Genomic DNA, 20,589 nt, shown 5'->3' on the forward strand with positions numbered 1-20,589 from the left:
TAAACTCGAGCTTAAACGAGAAAATATTTTGATCAAAATTACAAACCGATTTGTTTTCTGAAAACCCTATTTTCAATACGTTCATTACCATTGAACGTAAAATCCTAGGAATTCACCTGGAATTCATTAGGTCACCTGAACCAAATCGGGTGTCAACCGTAAGAACGGTGGTTGCATAGCATGGTCAAAGACAGGACCTTGTGCCAGACCGACAAATTATAAGGGTGAGCTTTACTATTGCTCCTACCAAGGATAGTAATTGCGTCCGACACGTTATAGACCATAATCAAAAGCATGTCACGGGACATTGCCTTAAACAGTTGCTTGTTCAACGCTTTCCTTTACAACCGGACGGTAGTTTGCCGAAAGGTAATATACGGAACAAGTAAACTGGACGTGTTGCTTTCCAAATACAAGGTTAGCAAGTGGGTGACACAAAACCGCAAGTTTTGAGCTAAAATTTTCAAATCTGAAACCCACCAAACCCACAAAAATATTTTGCAAACACCGGTAAAGGGTTATTCCGGAAAATTTATCTAGGGTAAAAACTAGATTTAATTTTCAAAAGATCAAATGTTTTCATAAAGATCCAATTTCCTTAATGGATCTAAATTTTTATAAGTCATGTGGGACTGTAAACCATATCGTTACTACCATTGTTTATACCGCCGTATAGAAATCACTGATGTACAAAGTGTGAAGAATAAAGAAGTGATTCTAGTATTTCAAGACGATATTGCTTGAGGACAAGCAACGCTCAAGTGTGGGAATATTTGATAATGCTAAAAACGAACATATATTTCATAGCATTATTCCTCAAGAAAGACAAGCTTTTAGTTGCAATTGTTCTATTTACAAGTGATATTCGTTTAAATAATAAAAGGTGAAGACAAAAGACAGATTCGACGATTTGAAGACGCAAACGACCAGAAAGCTCAAAAGAACAAAAGACAATCAAAAAGGTTCCAATTATTGATAAGAAACGTCTCAAAATCACAAGAGTACAAGATTCAAAACGCAAAGTACAAGATATTAAATTATACGCGAGGACGTTCGAAAATCCGGAACCGGGACCAGAGTCAACTCTTAACGCTCGACGCAACGGACTAAAAATTACAAGTTAACTATGTATATAAATATAATATAATATATAATTAATTATATTAATTATATATATATTATATATATATATTATTAAAACCGTCGGCAGCCAGAAACTCCAAGGGTGTAAAATGAAAATACCTCTCCGCGACTCGCGGAGTTTGAAGGGCTTTTTGCCGCGAGTCGCGGAGCCCCAAATTTCATTTCTGGCTATAAAGCCAACCGAATTCTGATCGAAAACATATCTTTTTTTTCATCTCTCTCTCAATATATACGAGTAATATATATTTATATTTATAATTTATATTTTAATTTTAATTATAATTCTAATAATAAGGGTATGTTAGCGAATGTTGTAAGGGTGTAAGTCGAAATTCTGTCCGTGTAACGCTACGCTATTTTTAATCATTGTAAGTTATGTTCAACCTTTTTATATTAATGTCTCGTAGCTAAGTTATTATTATGCTTGTTTAAAACGAAGTAATCATGATGTTGGGCTAATTACTAAAATTGGGTAATTGGGCTTTGTACCATAATTGGGGTTTGGACAAAAGAACGACACTTGTGGAAACTAGACTATGGGCTATTAATGGGCTTTATATTTGTTTAACTAAATGAAAGTTTGTTAATGTTAATATAAAGATTTACAATTGGGCGTCCCTATAAATTACCATATACACTCGATCGGACACGATGGGCGGGGTATTTATATGTACGAATAATCGTTCATTTAACCGGACACGGGAATGGATTAATAGCCACTAGAATAATTAAAACAGGGGTGAAATTACATTCAAGGGTAATTGGTGTAATTGTTAACAAAGTAGTAAAACCTTGGTTTACACGCAGTCGATAACCTGGTGTATTCATTAAACAAAGTATTAAAACCTTGTTACAATTCGAATCCCCAATTAGTTGGAATATTTATCTTCGGGTATAATAATAATTTGACAAGGACACTTGCAATTTATATTTATGACTGATGGACTGTTATGGACAAAAACCAGACGGACATATTGAATAATCCAGGACAAAGGACAATTAACCCAAGGGCATAAAACTAAAATCAACACGTCAAACATCATGATTACGGAAGTTTAAATAAGCATAATTCTTTTATTTCATATTTAATTTCCTTTATTTTATATTTAATTGCACTTCTAATTATCGCACTTTTATTTATTGTTATTTTATTTAATCGCACTTTTAATTATCGTACTTTTTAATTATCGCAATTTAATTTTATCGCATTTTTATTATTCGCAATTTCATTATCGTTATTTACTTTACGCTTTAATTTAAAGTCTTGTATTTATTTTATATTTTACATTAGGTTTTAACTGCGACTAAAGTTTTAAAATCGACAAACCGGTCATTAAACGGTAAAAACCCCCCTTTATAATAATAATATTACCTATATATATATTTGTATTTTTATAAAAGTAAACTAATATAGCGTTGAGCTTTGCTTAAAGATTTCCCTGTGGAACGAACCGGACTTACTAAAAACTACACTACTGTACGATTAGGTACACTGCCTATAAGTGTTGTAGCAAGGTTTAAGTATATCCATTCTATAAATAAATAAATATCTTGTGTAAAATTGTATCGTATTTAATAGTATTTTCTGCGTAAAATATAAGCTATTTTATATACACCTCGTTCGACATCAGAAATACATATGTAAAAATAAGACTACTAACTTAATGATTTCGAAACGAGACATATATGTAACGATTATCGTTGTAACGACATTTAACTGTATATACATCATGCTGAGATATATTATATATCATAATATCATGATAATATAACAATTTAATATCTCATTTGTTATAATAAACAATGGGTTAACAACATTCAACAAGATCGTTAACCTAAAGGTTTCAAAACAACATTTACATGTAACGACTAACGATGACTTAACGACTCAGTTAAAATGTATATACATGTAGTGTTTTAATATGTATTCATACACTTTTGAAAGACTTCAAGACACTTATCAAAATACTTCTACTTAACAAAAATGCTTACAATTACATCCTCGTTCAGTTTCATCAACAATTCTACTTGTATGCACCCGTATTCGTACTCGTACAATACACAGCTTTTAGATGTATGTACTATTGGTATATACACTCCAATTATCAGCTCTTAGTAGCCCATGTGAGTCACCTAACACATGTGGGAACCATCATTTGGCAACTAGCATGAAATATCTCATAAAATTACAAAAATATGAGTAATCATTCATGACTTATTTACATGAAAACAAAATTACATATCCTTTATATCTAATCCATACACCAACGACCAAAAACACCTACAAACACTTTCATTCTTCAATTTTCTTCATCTAATTGATCTCTCTCAAGTTCTATCTTCAAGTTCTAAGTGTTCTTCATATATTTTACAAGTTCTAGTTACATAAAATCAAGAATACTTTCAAGTTTGCTAGCTCACTTCCAATCTTGTAAGGTGATCATCCAACCTCAAGAAATCTTTGTTTCTTACAGTAGGTTATCATTCTAATACAAGGTAATAATCATATTCAAACTTTGGTTCAATTTCTATAACTATAACAATCTTATTTCAAGTGATGATCTTACTTGAACTTGTTTTCGTGTCATGATTCTGCTTCAAGAACTTCGAGCCATCCAAGGATCCGTTGAAGCTAGATCCATTTTTCTCTTTTCCAGTAGGTTTATCCAAGGAACTTAAGGTAGTAATGATGTTCATAACATCATTCGATTCATACATATAAAGCTATCTTATTCGAAGGTTTAAACTTGTAATCACTAGAACATAGTTTAGTTAATTCTAAACTTGTTCGCAAATAAAAGTTAATCCTTCTAAATTGAATTTTAAAATCAACTAAACACATGTTCTATATCTATATGATATGCTAACTTAATGATTTAAAACCTGGAAACACGAAAAACACCGTAAAACCGGATTTACGCCGTCGTAGTAACACCGCGGGCTGTTTTGGGTTAGTTAATTAAAAACTATGATAAACTTTGATTTAAAAGTTGTTATTCTGAGAAAATGATTTTTATTATGAACATGAAACTATATCCAAAAATTATGGTTAAACTCAAAGTGGAAGTATGTTTTCTAAAATGGTCATCTAGACGTCGTTCTTTCGACTGAAATGACTACCTTTAAAAAAACGACTTGTAACTTATTTTTCCAACTATAAACTTATACTTTTCTGTTTAGATTCATAAAATAGAGTTCAATATGAAACCATAGCAATTTGATTCACTCAAAACGGATTTAAAATGAAGAAGTTATGGGTAAAACAAGATTGGATAATTTTTCTCATTTTAGCTACGTGAAAATTGGTAACAAATCTATTCCAACCATAACTTAATCAACTTGTATTGTATATTATGTAATCTTGAGATACCATAGACACGTATACAATGTTTCGACCTATCATGTCGACACATCTATATATATTTCGGAACAACCATAGACACTCTATATGTGAATGTTGGAGTTAGCTATACAGGGTTGAGGTTGATTCCAAAATATATATAGTTTGAGTTGTGATCAATACTGAGATACGTATACACTGGGTCGTGGATTGATTCAAGATAATATTTATCGATTTATTTCTGTACATCTAACTGTGGACAACTAGTTGTAGGTTACTAACGAGGACAGCTGACTTAATAAACTTAAAACATCAAAATATATTAAAAGTGTTGTAAATATATTTTGAACATACTTTGATATATATGTATATATTGTTATAGGTTCGTGAATCAACCAGTGGCCAAGTCTTACTTCCTGACGAAGTAAAAATCTGTGAAAGTGAGTTATAGTCCCACTTTTAAAATCTAATATTTTTGGGATGAGAATACATGCAGGTTTTATAAATGATTTACAAAATAGACACAAGTACGTGAAACTACATTCTATGGTTGAATTATCGAAATCGAATATGCCCCTTTTTATTAAGTCTGGTAATCTAAGAATTAGGGAACAGACACCCTAATTGACGCGAATCCTAAAGATAGATCTATCGGGCCCAACAAGCCCCATCCAAAGTACCGGATGCTTTAGTACTTCGAAGTTTATATCATATCCGAAGGGTGTCCCGGAATGATGGGGATATTCTTATATATGCATCTTGTTAATGTCGGTTACCAGGTGTTCACCATATGAATGACTTTTATCTCTATGTATGGGATGTGTATTGAAATATGAAATCTTGTGGTCTATTATTATGATTTGATATATATAGGTTAAACCTATAACTCACCAACATTTTTGTTGACGTTTTAAGCATGTTTATTCTCAGGTGATTACTAAGAGCTTCCGCTGTTGCATACTAAAATAAGGACAAGATTTGGAGTCCATGTTTGTATGATATTGTGTAAAAACTGCATTCCAGAAACTGATTTCGATGTAACATATTTGTATTGTAAACCATTATGTAATGGTCGTGTGTAAACAGGATATTTTAGATTATCATTATTTGATAATCTACGTAAAGCTTTTTAAACCTTTATTTATGAAATAAAGGTTATGGTTTGTTTTAAAAATGAATGCAGTCTTTGAAAAACGTCTCATATAGAGGTCAAAACCTCGCAACGACATCAATTAATATGGAACGTTTTTAATCAATAAGAACGGGACATTTCAGTTGGTATCCGAGCGTAGGTCTTAGAGAACCAGAATTTTGCATTAGTGTGTCTTATCGAGTTTGTTAGGATGCATTAGTGAGTCTGGACTTCGACCGTGTTTACTTGAAAAATGATTGCTTAACAAATTTTGTTGGAAACTACATATTTTTAACATGTGAATATTATGTGATATATTAATCTCTTAACGCGTTTGATATTATGTGATAGATGTCTACCTCTAGAACAAGTCCCATTGACTCATCTAATAATAATGAAGAGTCAAATGTAAATTGGAATGATTCGTGGACTGATTCACAAGTTCCCGAAGAGGAACTGGAAGAAGAGTCGGAACCGGAAGAAGAATCGGAACCGGAAGAAGAATCGGAACCGGATGAAGCAGTAGAACCGGTGGGGGAAATAATAAAACGGTTAAGTAAAAGAAAATCCTCAACCAACCGACCAAGGTTAATTATGGTCAATGGTGTTTCCGCCAAGGAAGCAAAATATTGGGAGGATTACAAATTCTCCGATGAATCGGATTCCGACGAGAATTCCGATGATGTTATAGAAATTACCCCAACTGAATTTAAAAAGGCAAAAGAAAATAATAAGGGAAAGGGCATAAAAATAGAGAAATCTAATTCCAACCCCGATGAACTTTATATGTATCGTCAACCCCCGAAGTCCTTAAGTTGTAACAATGACCCGGGAACCTCTAAACCACCAGGTTTTTCTAAACCGTTGTGGAAAACGACAATTAGTATTAGGGGAACATCATATATCCCTAGAAACTTGGCAAAACGAACCAAAACCGAAGAAGAAGAAACGAGCGAGTCGGAATAAGATAGTTGTATTCGTGTGGTGTAATATATGTAATATAGTGTGCTTATGCTTTATGATATATGTAAAAATTGCTTGTATTAATAAGTATTTTTTTATGAATCTAACTCTTGTCTATTTTACAGTTTAAAAACACAAAATGGATAGACAACCCAATATTTTAAGAGACCTACCCGGAGACATGATTGATGAAATCTTGTCTAGAGTTGGTCAGAATTCCTCGGCACAACTATTTAAGGCGAGATCAGTTTGTAAGACATTCGAAGAACGTTCCAAGAATGTCTTGGTTTATAAGAGACTTTCGTTTGAAAGATGGGGGATATCACATTGGGAAACCCATAAGTTACGATGTGTTTACTTTGACGCATATATTGCGGGGAACCCAAATGCTATTTTACGCAACGGGTTAAGAAATTATTTTGACTCAATATATCCGAATATTGGACTTCGTGATTTAGAAAAAGCGGCTAACATGCAACATAAAGAAGCATGTTATGCTTACGGATTAGTTATGTTCGCTTCTCACCAAAGTGAGAACAAGAACATCGGGCTACAACTATTAAACAAAACGTTTCCACAAGTGACGGAGTCGGTAATTGGGGTAAGAAATGAGGTTTTTAGATTGTTACGGGACTGTTGGACATTACGTAACCCTCGTCCTTTTGACGACGTTACAACACGCTGTCTTATCAACGGCCATAACGGTTATGTTCCACAAGACCAAGGATGGGAAGTAATCCTAGTAAAACCAGAATGCATGACTTGTTTCTGGACGTATGAATTACGTGTCTTTATTGCCTTTGCTGAACGACTTGTGTACTAGCTAGAATTATCTTCACAACTATCTTGTATCAAAGTTATTGTGTGCTATATTTCATGCTTTATGTAAAATAAGCGGTATTGTAAGTTTGTAAAATATTGTATAAAAGTTTGAACGCGAAATATTATTATAATCAGTTTTTCATATAGAATTGTAGTAGTTGAATTGTATATTAGCTACTAAGTATGAACTTAACGGGTAGGTACTACCCGAATTTAAACTTATAAAACGCTAATATGAAGAAAAAGCTTTTATAAATGAGTTCATATTATGCTACGAAATACTATTAACTACTCTTAATATTCTGTATGATTAACTTGTTCCATTTGACTATTTTGAAGGAAATGGCACCGACTACTCGACACACCGTGAATATGAATGAAGAGAAATTCCGTACTTTTCTAGCTTCAAACATAGCCGCAGTACAGGCTGCGCTACATACCAACAATAACCTTGGATCTAGCAGTACAGGAAATCGTGTAGGATGCACCTACAAAGAATTCACTGCCTGCAAACCTTTGGAATTTGATGGAACCGAAGGACCGATCGGATTGAAATGGTGGACCGAGAAGGTCGAATCGGTGTTTGCCATAAGTAAGTGTACTGAAGAGGACAAAGTGATGTACGCTACGCATACCTTCACAGGTTCTGCGTTAACATGGTGGAATACCTATCTAGAGCAAGTGGGACAAGACGATGCGTACGCACTACCGTGGTCAGCATTCAAGCACTTGATGAACGAGAAGTACCGTCCCAGAACCGAGGTCAATAAGCTCAAGACAGAACTTAGAGGGTTACGAACCCAAGGATTTGATATTACCACGTACGAAAGACGATTCACAGAATTGTGCCTATTGTGTCCGGGAGCATTCGAAGATGAGGAAGAGAAGATCGACGAGTTTGTGAAAGGATTACCGGAAAGAATCCAAGAAGATATAAGTTCACACGAGCCCGCCTCTATACAACAGGCATGTAGAATGGCTCATAAACTAGTGAACCAGATTGAAGAAAGAATTAAAGAACAGACTGCTGAAGAGGCCAATGTGAAGCAAGTCAAAAGAAAGTGGGAGGAAAACGGTGATAAGAATCACCAATACAACAACAACAGCAATTACAACAATAATCGCAACAATTATCCCAACAATCGCAACATCAATCGCAACTACAACAAACGGCCCAACAACAACAACAACAACAACAACAACAGCAACAGCAACTACAACAATCATCCCAACAACAATAATAACCGCAACAACAACAACAATCAGAAGCAGCTATGCCAAAGGTGTGAAAAGTATCACTCGGGGTTCTGCACCAAATTTTGCAACAAGTGTAAAAGATATGGTCATAGCGCGGCGAAGTGTGAGGTCTACGAACCAGGGGTTAATAGAACGAAAGGAACAAATGGTGTCGGAACGAGTAATGGCGGAGCAAGTAGTGTCGGAGCAAGTTATGCCAATGTAGTTTGTTATAAATGTGGAAAACCGGGCCACATTATTAGAAATTGCCCGAACCAGGAGAACACGAATGGACAAGGCAGCGGAAGAGTTTTCAATATTAATGCAGCAGAGGCACAGGAAGACCCGAAGCTTGTTACGGGTACGTTTCTTATTGACAATAAATCTGCTTACGTTTTATTTGATTCGGGTGCGGATAGAAGCTATATGAGTAGAGATTTTTGTGCTAAATTAAGTTGTCCATTGACGCCTTTGGATAGTAAATTTTTACTTGAATTAGCAATTGGTAAATTAATTTCAGCAGATAATATATGTCGGAATCGAGAAATTAAACTGGTAAGCGAAACATTTAAGATTGATTTGATACCAGTAGAGTTAGGGAGTTTTGATGTGATAATCGGTATGGACTGGTTGAAAGAAGTGAAAGCAGAGATCGTCTGTTACAAAAATGCAATTCGCATTATACGAGACAAAGGAAAACCCTTAATGGTGTACGGAGAAAAGGGCAACACGAAGCTACATCTTATTAGTAATTTGAAGGCACAAAAACTAATAAGAAAAGGTTGCTATGCTGTTCTAGCACACGTCGAGAAAGTACAAACTGAAGAAAAGAGCATCAATGATGTTCCCATTGCAAAAGAATTTCCCGATGTATTTCCGAAAGAATTACCGGGATTACCCCCACATCGATCCGTTGAATTTCAAATAGATCTTGTACCAGGAGCTGCACCAATAGCTCGTGCTCCTTACAGACTCGCACCCAGCGAGATGAAAGAACTGCAAAGCCAATTACAAGAACTTTTAGAGCGTGGTTTCATTCGACCAAGCACATCACCGTGGGGAGCTCCTGTTTTGTTTGTCAAGAAGAAAGATGGTACATTCAGGTTGTGTATCGACTACCGAGAGTTGAACAAACTTACCATCAAGAACCGCTACCCACTACCGAGAATCGACGACTTATTTGATCAACTACAAGGCTCGTCTGTTTATTCAAAGATTGACTTACGTTCCGGGTATCATCAAATGCAGGTGAAAGAAGATGATATTCCAAAGACTGCTTTCAGAACACGTTACGGTCATTACGAGTTTATGGTCATGCCGTTTGGTTTAACTAATGCACCAGCTGTGTTCATGGACCTTATGAACCGAGTGTGTGGACCATACCTTGACAAGTTTGTCATTGTTTTCATTGATGACATACTTATTTACTCAAAGAATGACCAAGAACACGGTGAACATTTGAGAAAGGTGTTAGAAGTATTGAGGAAGGAAAAACTGTACGCTAAGTTTTCAAAGTGTGCATTTTGGTTGGAAGAAGTTCAATTCCTCGGTCACATAGTGAACAAAGAAGGTATTAAGGTGGATCCGGCAAAGATAGAAACTGTTGAAAAGTGGGAAACCCCAAAAACTCCGAAACACATACGCCAGTTTTTAGGACTAGCTGGTTACTACAGAAGGTTCATCCAAGATTTTTCCAGAATAGCAAAATCCTTGACTGCATTAACGCATAAAGGGAAGAAATTTGAATGGAATGATGAACAAGAGAAAGCGTTTCAGTTATTGAAGAAAAAGCTAACTACGGCACCTATATTGTCATTGCCTGAAGGGAATGATGATTTTGTGATTTATTGTGACGCATCAAAGCAAGGTCTCGGTTGTGTATTAATGCAACGAACGAAGGTGATTGCTTATGCGTCTAGACAATTGAAGATTCACGAACAAAATTATACGACGCATGATTTGGAATTAGGAGCGGTTGTTTTTGCATTAAAGACTTGGAGGCACTACTTATATGGGGTCAAAAGTATTATATATACCGACCACAAAAGTCTTCAACACATATTTAATCAGAAACAACTGAATATGAGGCAGTGTAGGTGGATTGAATTGTTGAATGATTACGACTTTGAGATTCGTTACCACCCGGGGAAGGCAAATGTGGTAGCCGATGCCTTGAGCAGGAAGGACAGAGAACCCATTCGAGTAAAATCTATGAATATAATGATTCATAATAACCTTACTACTCAAATAAAGGAGGCGCAACAAGGAGTTTTAAAAGAGGGAAATTTAAAGGATGAAATACCCAAAGGATCGGAGAAACATCTTAATATTCGGGAAGACGGAACCCGGTATAGGGCTGAAAGGATTTGGGTACCAAAATTTGGAGATATGAGAGAAATGGTACTTAGAGAAGCTCATAAAACCAGATACTCAATACATCCTGGAACGGGGAAGATGTACAAGGTTCTCAAGAAACATTTTTGGTGGCCGGGTATGAAAGCCGATGTTGCTAAATACGTAGGAGAATGTTTGACGTGTTCTAAGGTCAAAGCTGAGCATCAGAAACCATCAGGTCTACTTCAACAACCCGAAATCCCGGAATGGAAATGGGAAAACATTATCATGGATTTCATCACTAAATTGCCAAGGACTGCAAGTGGTTTTGATACTATTTGGGTAATAGTTGATCGTCTCACCAAATCAGCACACTTCCTGCCAATAAGAGAAGATGATAAGATGGAGAAGTTAGCACGACTGTATTTGAAGGAAGTCGTCTCCAGACATGGAATACCAATCTCTATTATCTCTGATAGGGATGGCAGATTTATTTCAAGATTCTGGCAGACATTACAGCAAGCATTAGGAACTCGTCTAGACATGAGTACTGCCTATCATCCACAAACTGATGGGCAGAGCGAAAGGAAGATACAAACGCTTGAAGACATGCTACGAGCATGTGTTATTGATTTCGGAAACAGTTGGGATCGACATCTACCGTTAGCAGAATTTTCCTACAACAACAGCTACCATTCAAGCATTGAGATGGCGCCGTTTGAAGCACTTTATGGTAGAAAGTGCAGGTCTCCGATTTGTTGGAGTGAAGTGGGGGATAGACAGATTACGAGTCCGGAGATTATACAAGAAACTACCGAGAAGATCATCCAAATTCAACAACGGTTGAAAACCGCCCAAAGTCGACAAAAGAGCTACGCTGACATTAAAAGAAAAGATATAGAATTTGAAATTGGAGAGATGGTCATGCTTAAAGTTGCACCTTGGAAAGGCGTTGTTCGATTTGGTAAACGAGGGAAATTAAATCCAAGGTATATTGGACCATTCAAGATTATTAATCGTGTCGGACCAGTAGCTTACCGACTTGAGTTACCTCAACAACTCGCGGTTGTACATAACACTTTCCACGTCTCGAATTTGAAGAAATGTTTTGCTAAAGAAGATCTCACTATTCCATTAGATGAAATCCAAATCAACGAAAAACTTCAATTCATCGAAGAACCCGTCGAAATAATGGATCGTGAGGTTAAAAGACTTAAGCAAAACAAGATACCAATTGTTAAGGTTCGATGCAATGCTCGTAGAGGACCCGAGTTCACCTGGGAGCGTGAAGATCAGATGAAGAAGAAATACCCGCATCTATTTCCAGAAGATTCGTCAACACCTTCAACAGCTTAAAATTTCGGGACGAAATTTAGTTAACGGGTAGGTACTGTAGTGACCCGAACTTTTCCATGTTTATATATATTAATTGAGATTGATATTTACATGATTAAATGTTTCCAACATGTTAAGCAATCAAACTTGTTAAGACTTGATTAATTGAAATATGTTTCATATAGACAATTGACCACCCAAGTTGACCGGTGATTCACGAACGTTAAAACTTGTAAAAACTATACAATGACATATATATGGTTATATATATAGTTAACATGTTTTTATTATAAGTATGTATCTCATTAGGTATTTTAACAATGAGTTATATACATAAAAATGAGACTATTAATTTAAGAAACTCGAAAACGATATATATAACGATTATCGTTATAACAACGTCTTACTAGGTACATATGAATCATATTAAGATATTGATACACTTGGTTAATTATGTTAAATGATAAGTAAATATATTATTAAGTGTATTAACAATGAAATACATATGTAAAAATAAGACTACTAACTTAATGATTTCGAAACGAGACATATATGTAACGATTATCGTTGTAACGACATTTAACTGTATATACATCATACTGAGATATATTATATATCATAATATCATGATAATATAATAATTTAATATCTCATTTGTTATAATAAACAATGGGTTAACAACATTCAACAAGATCGTTAACCTAAAGGTTTCAAAACAACATTTACATGTAACGACTAACGATGACTTAACGACTCAGTTAAAATGTATATACATGTAGTGTTTTAATATGTATTCATACACTTTTGAAAGACTTCAAGACACTTATCAAAATACTTCTACTTAACAAAAATGCTTACAATTACATCCTCATTCAGTTTCATCAACAATTCTACTCGTATGCACCCGTATTCGTACTCGTACAATACACAGCTTTTAGATGTATGTACTATTGGTATATACACTCCAATGATCAGCTCTTAGTAGCCCATGTGAGTCACCTAACACATGTGGGAACCATCATTTAGCAACTAGCATGAAATATCTCATAAAATTACAAAAATATGAGTAATCATTCATGACTTATTTACATGAAAACAAAATTACATATCCTTTATATCTAATCCATACACCAACGACCAAAAACACCTACAAACACTTTCATTCTTCAATTTTCTTCATCTAATTGATCTCTCTCAAGTTCTATCTTCAAGTTCTAAGTGTTCTTCATATATTTTACAAGTTCTAGTTACATAAAATCAAGAATACTTTCAAGTTTGCTAGCTCACTTCCAATCTTGTAAGGTGATCATCCAACCTCAAGAAATCTTTGTTTCTTACAGTAGGTTATCATTCTAATACAAGGTAATAATCATATTCAAACTTTGGTTCAATTTCTATAACTATAACAATCTTATTTCAAGTGATGATCTTACTTGAACTTGTTTTCGTGTCATGATTCTGCTTCAAGAACTTCGAGCCATCCAAGGATCCGTTGAAGCTAGATCCATTTTTCTCTTTTCCAGTAGGTTTATCCAAGGAACTTAAGGTAGTAATGATGTTCATAACATCATTCGATTCATACATATAAAGCTATCTTATTCGAAGGTTTAAACTTGTAATCACTAGAACATAGTTTAGTTAATTCTAAACTTGTTCGCAAATAAAAGTTAATCCTTCTAACTTGAATTTTAAAATCAACTAAACACATGTTCTATATCTATATGATATGCTAACTTAATGATTTAAAACCTGAAAACACGAAAAACACCGTAAAACCGGATTTACGCCGTCGTAGTAACACCGCGGGCTGTTTTGGGTTAGTTAATTAAAAACTATGATAAACTTTGATTTAAAAGTTGTTATTCTGAGAAAATGATTTTTATTATGAACATGAAACTATATCCAAAAATTATGGTTAAACTCAAAGTGGAAGTATGTTTTCTAAAATGGTCATCTAGACGTCGTTCTTTCGACTGAAATGACTACCTTTAAAAAAACGACTTGTAACTTATTTTTCCAACTATAAACTTATACTTTTCTGTTTAGATTCATAAAATAGAGTTCAATATGAAACCATAGCAATTTGATTCACTCAAAACGGATTTAAAATGAAGAAGTTATGGGTAAAACAAGATTGGATAATTTTTCTCATTTTAGCTACGTGAAAATTGGTAACAAATCTATTCCAACCATAACTTAATCAACTTGTATTGTATATTATGTAATCTTGAGATACCATAGACACGTATACAATGTTTCGACCTATCATGTCGACACATCTATATATATTTCGGAACAACCATAGACACTCTATATGTGAATGTTGGAGTTAGCTATACAGGGTTGAGGTTGATTCCAAAATATATATAGTTTGAGTTGTGATCAATACTGAGATACGTATACACTGGGTCGTGGATTGATTCAAGATAATATTTATCGATTTATTTCTGTACATCTAACTGTGGACAACTAGTTGTAGGTTACTAACGAGGACAGCTGACTTAATAAACTTAAAACATCAAAATATATTAAAAGTGTTGTAAATATATTTTGAACATACTTTGATATATATGTATATATTGTTATAGGTTCGTGAATCAACCAGTGGCCAAGTCTTACTTCCCGACGAAGTAAAAATCTGTGAAAGTGAGTTATAGTCCCACTTTTAAAATCTAATATTTTTGGGATGAGAATACATGCAGGTTTTATAAATGATTTACAAAATAGACACAAGTACGTGAAACTACATTCTATGGTTGAATTATCGAAATCGAATATGCCCCTTTTTATTAAGTCTGGTAATCTAAGAATTAGGGAACAGACACCCTAATTGACGCGAATCCTAAAGATAGATCTATCGGGCCCAACAAGCCCCATCCAAAGTACCGGATGCTTTAGTACTTCGAAGTTTATATCATATCTGAAGGGTGTCCCGGAATGATGGGGATATTCTTATATATGCATCTTGTTAATGTCGGTTACCAGGTGTTCACCATATGAATGACTTTTATCTCTATGTATGGGATGTGTATTGAAATATGAAATCTTGTGGTCTATTATTATGATTTGATATATATAGGTTAAACCTATAACTCACCAACATTTTTGTTGACGTTTTAAGCATGTTTATTCTCAGGTGATTACTAAGAGCTTCCGCTGTTGCATACTAAAATAAGGACAAGATTTGGAGTCCATGTTTGTATGATATTGTGTAAAAACTGCATTCCAGAAACTGATTTCGATGTAACATATTTGTATTGTAAACCATTATGTAATGGTCGTGTGTAAACAGGATATTTTAGATTATCATTATTTGATAATCTACGTAAAGCTTTTTAAACCTTTATTTATGAAATAAAGGTTATGGTTTGTTTTAAAAATGAATGCAGTCTTTGAAAAACGTCTCATATAGAGGTCAAAACCTCGCAACGACATCAATTAATATGGAACGTTTTTAATCAATAAGAACGGGACATTTCAACTGCTACCCCAGACTTAAGTCTGCCACTACTCACTCCAAATATTCCATCCTTACACTTACTTGCACAGGCTGCCAATATCACACTCATGTCACAAGGTGAGATACATGCCTCAAAATCTTCTATGTCTAAGGATCAGCTTTCTTTACAACAGGAAGGCTGTGAGGACATACCAACCCTACCCTTATCTTCTGGCACTACTTCTCAGACTGAGGCACCAGTCACCATGGTTGGCCTACATCAGGCTTTGACCAAGTTGACTAAGGAGTTTGATGACAAGCACTCTGGTGTGCAGTCTAAGATTAATAATCTTAACTTTAATAATAATTTTGTATCAAAAGATGAGCTGTTTGAGGTAAGGAGGTTGGTTGGGGATATGCAGGGGTTGTCTAGTGCAGGTGATTCAGGGTCTGGTGCAGAAATTAATCACAGGTTGGCTGAGCTGGAGAAAAGGATGGTTGGTGTTGATGAACTGAGACAATGCTTTACTGGGTTTGCTTCTGATATTTGTTCCCTCAAAAATCAACAAACTGAAATTTGGAAGGTCATATCTTCTCTGCCTTTAGATGATGTCAAAAAGGGGAAGAAAAGAAAGAGGTCAGATGATGCAGATGCAGGTTTTGCAAGTGTTGAGGGGGAGCAATCAAAGAGAGCTCAAATTGAGGGGGAGCATCAGGTTGAGGGGGAGAATATAACTGATAGGGGTTTTGGTGATACTCAAATGGTTGCTGTTGGTGGTGTTGGTGATATTCAGGGGAGTTCTAGTGCTGTTGTGGTTGCTGCTACTCAAAGAGCAGATGGTGATTTAAGGGCTCAGATAAATAAGAGATTTAGATTCAGAAGATATGAAGGTGATGTTGTCAAGGTTGAGGTTGATAAATCTGAATTTGAAGGTGTCACTCTATTGCTTACCATGACTCATTTGCTAGATAGGAGGTTAAGAGTTAAGTTGAATCAAATTGTGCGTTTGGGTTTTTGTGAATGGAAGGGCATAGCTGTGTATATCAGAGAATATGCAGGGGATCAAGCTGTTGTTGATGAAGTGTTGAAGAGAGTTTATATGCTGGTACATTTGGTGTTTGAAGAAGGGTTTATAAGTTTCAAGGATTATGAAGTATTTTGTGGGATGTTTGATCTAGAGATGAAGGAGATGAGAGCTAAGGGACATGTAGAAAGGTATGCTGTTCCTGAACATTTAGAATTTGTTGATGATAAGTATGTTGAGTATTTGGATGCTTTGATGATCAAGACAAATGGAAATCAAAGGATGTTGATTAGGGTTGAACAGTTTGAAGGAGCTAGTATTGAGTTGTTGATCAGTTTGTTAACCAGATGTGTGACAGAGCAGACTTATCCTTTTAGAGTCAAATTGTTGGATCACTTGTACAGCAAACTGTCCATGTTGAAGAAAATTCATTTTATGAAGAGCAAGTGTAAACTGATTGAAAAGGAGTATGCAAAGTTGAAGAAGTAGGTGAACAGGTTGTTTTGACATCATCAGATAGGGGGAGATTGTTGGGAATTATGATCTAATGAGTCAAAAAGTATTTTGCAGATTCTAGAGTCTGGAGATGTAGAGTCTGAGGTTGCAGACTCTGGTGCTTATTGAAGTCAACGATTTGAAGATGTCTTGATGGCTAAGCTAAGGAAGATTCTGGAGATATGTTTAAATATTAAGAAGATATGTTTTGATTCGGTTTTATCTCCAGAAGATTAACTTCAGAATTATTTTATTAAGTTTTTAAGTTTATCTTTTCCTTATTTGTAGCAAAGTAGTTTTGGAAACCAAATCTCCAGATTTGGTTTTTGATCTGTATAAATAGGGACGTATGATTCATTTGATATATGTACTTTCACGATTAATATCATTTGTCTTCTATTCTATAATCGTGTTATCTCATTCTCTGTATCATTAATTCTTATTTATTGTTTGAGTGAGAGTCTGGTGTTCATAGTTCAATTACTGTGAACTAATACAGACATTTCTTCAATTTTCTGAGTTAGATCGTGGTTCTTGGGATGTCTTCCCCGGAGTTCAAAACCAACTCCTCTTCCGCCTTCTGTTTTTCAGACGGCGAGTTCTTACTGGTTCGAATAGTCGACTTTGTTGCATGTGTGACTACTTTCATCCTTTGATGTCAGAAAAGGATGGTGCTTGCTAGATTTTGGTGTTTTTGTCTCTTGTTTGCAGGTGGTTCATATAGTGGGTGAGGTTCTTTTTCTGGCCGTCTAGATTTTTGGCAGAAGGTTCTGTTTCCATCCTGTGTGCTCATGATGTTTGCTTATTTTTTCTTGAAGTGTTTCTTGAAGATAGTCGAATTCTCTTTCTGGCTGGGTAGACGACGTTTTTTTTTTTTTTTTTTTGGTTTAGATGACGGTGGTTGTTCTTGGTTATTTTAATTTAGTGCTAACGTTTATTAGGTGATCATAGGTTGGCTTCATTTTGTTTCGTAGTGAAGGGTTTTACCTACTTTATTAATGGGCTGTTTGGTTATGTAACGTCTGTTGGATCACCTTGTATCATTTGTACTTGTTGATCTTCGGATCCGTTTGAATGTTGTAATGTTTTTTTTGTCAAAAAAAAAAAAAAAAAAAAAAAAAAGCTTCACTCATGTTCGTCCAGCTCGTTAACAAACTAATTCCAAATACATTAATATCAAGCATTGTCTAAAGTAATATATAGAGTTTTCATACTACCGTATACAACTCTTAATTAAGTAATGACCGAGATAAAATTATTTCCTATGCATTTTGCAATATTATTCTTTGCAATATTATTCTAAGTAGTGATTACTTTTTTTAATAGCAAACACACACATTTGTTTGTTCACGACAAGACTCAAACTCACAACTTTAAACTAATAAATTCCCTTTAATTAGTCCTTTAAGTATAACCCTTCTACATATAAGAAACGATTACTTAAAATGTACGATTGTTATATTTAAAGCACTAAAATGAAATCTTTCACTATTTGTCAACATAATATGCTTTCAAGCAACTGTTTGGTACATTTCAGCCTTTCAGGTTTCAATCAATTATTATGATTATGGTTGTAGTTAAGGTATATTTACATATATAAGGTTATTCATAACATGTAACATGTTACACCATAATTTAATTAAACTAAGGATTTTTTTATGTCATCTCTTAGATTGTCATTAAGATGTTTAAATATTTTGTACATACGAATAGTCATCACTAAAGGTAACCATTAAATAACCGCCACGTATAATGTACTAATGCATATTATCAACGAACCTTTAGCCTTTTGAGCCTATCGTTAGAAAAATACTTAAAGTTAAATATGAATATAATGTAGTGAATAAAAAGAACAATTACCTCAAGATATATATCAATGGCTTTGTAGACCCCATCAAAGCAATCTCTTGCACAATCTGATAAACTCTCCGCAACTCCTAAAAACTTTGATATCTTCAGATTTTGATCTGGTGCAATCTCTCCCAAGTATTTATCAATCAACCACCCAACCTTTTTCATTCTTTCCAAACACACCCCTTCAACTTTATTACTCTCTCTTATCAATCTCAAAACAAGATTTACATCATACACACCACTTGATCCATTATTACTCACTAACAAATCATCCACATTTGCTTGATCAAGCACCCCACCAATCAATCTTTCTAACCCAACTCTACATTCTCTACTCAACCCAAAACTTGAAACAATTCTTAATACCCAAAATAACCCTCTACATGAAAATGCATTTTTTCCCATTAATATCACTCCATAAACTGCTGAGTCAGCAAGACCACTATACTCATTTTTTGAAAAAGATTGTACCTTTGATTGAGATGAAGTTTTTAAGTAATGTAGAAGGAATCTTGTGACAACTAAATTATTGTTTTCATTGCCATAAGCTCCTAAAGCTTTTATAAATTTTTCTATAATCATTGGTGGTAAAATTGTCAAGTCATCAAACCACCATAAATTTTTGGTTGATGAATTAGATGATAATCTTAATAAAGTACTAGACTTCATATTACTACTATCAGTAGAAGATGAAGAAGATGAATATGGGATTAAAGTTGTGCAATCAGAGTTTTGGGTAACTTTAATAACAAGATTAGATATGAGTTTTTCAAGTATGCCGAAAGATTCGGCATACGAAATGATTGATGTGCAATTCTTGAGACAATCACGGATGTCCGCCAGTGACCAGTCGGACATCCGTGATAAAATCTCGGAAGTTTTAGGCAAAAGAGTATCATTCATGCCTAAAAAAACCGCACAACAATGAAGGAGAGAGATGTTTGAAACCGAGATATCGATTTCGCCATTATTGTAACAAAATCTTGAATATAATTCAAACCCATTTGATCCACCAGGAAAATCATTGATCTCTATTCCGGTTTTTCGAATCTGGATTCTTTTCTTCTCTTTCTTGATTATCTTTCTTAAGTTCCTTGAGAATCTTGATATCGTTTTCTGCATGAAAACCCTAATTAGGATTCTTATAATAATCAAGATTCAGGTCCATGTCGATCAGATTATTTATAAATAATAATAAAAAGGAATTTGTAATAATGATTGGTAAATTAGTACCTCATGTAGATAGAATGTTTGTTGCCCATTTATATGGACCTGCAAATCACAGAGTTCTGCTGCCATTGATGATATGATGTTGCAGCTTCTTTCGCATTGATTGTAGAAGTAAGAAAGAGTTAGTTGCTACTCAATCCATGAGTGCGTTTTTATTTTTTATTTTATTATATTAGGACCACAAACAAATATATGAATAAACGAATAATGACTCACGAGAGAGAGTATGAGTTGGCTAAAA

The 20,589-nt window shown here is 34.5% G+C and overlaps 1 protein-coding gene across 1 annotated transcript in view; it reads right to left on the reverse strand.

Annotated features, from left to right (window-relative positions):
* Window positions 1-20,589, reverse strand: part of LOC139847588 (BTB/POZ domain-containing protein At1g50280-like) — a 44,785-nt gene extending 24,196 nt beyond the window's left edge. Inside the window, exons 1-2 of the mRNA XM_071837287.1 lie at window positions 20,352-20,589; window positions 19,125-20,234 (exon numbers count right to left, since the gene is read on the reverse strand). Of these exons, the coding sequence (XP_071693388.1) occupies window positions 19,125-20,234; window positions 20,352-20,417 (1,176 nt within the window). The 5' untranslated portion in view covers window positions 20,418-20,589. The remainder of the gene's footprint in view (window positions 1-19,124; window positions 20,235-20,351) is intronic.

The sequence above is a fragment of the Rutidosis leptorrhynchoides genome, chromosome 5 (assembly GCF_046630445.1).
Source record: "Rutidosis leptorrhynchoides isolate AG116_Rl617_1_P2 chromosome 5, CSIRO_AGI_Rlap_v1, whole genome shotgun sequence".
NCBI lineage: Eukaryota > Viridiplantae > Streptophyta > Magnoliopsida > Asterales > Asteraceae > Rutidosis > Rutidosis leptorrhynchoides.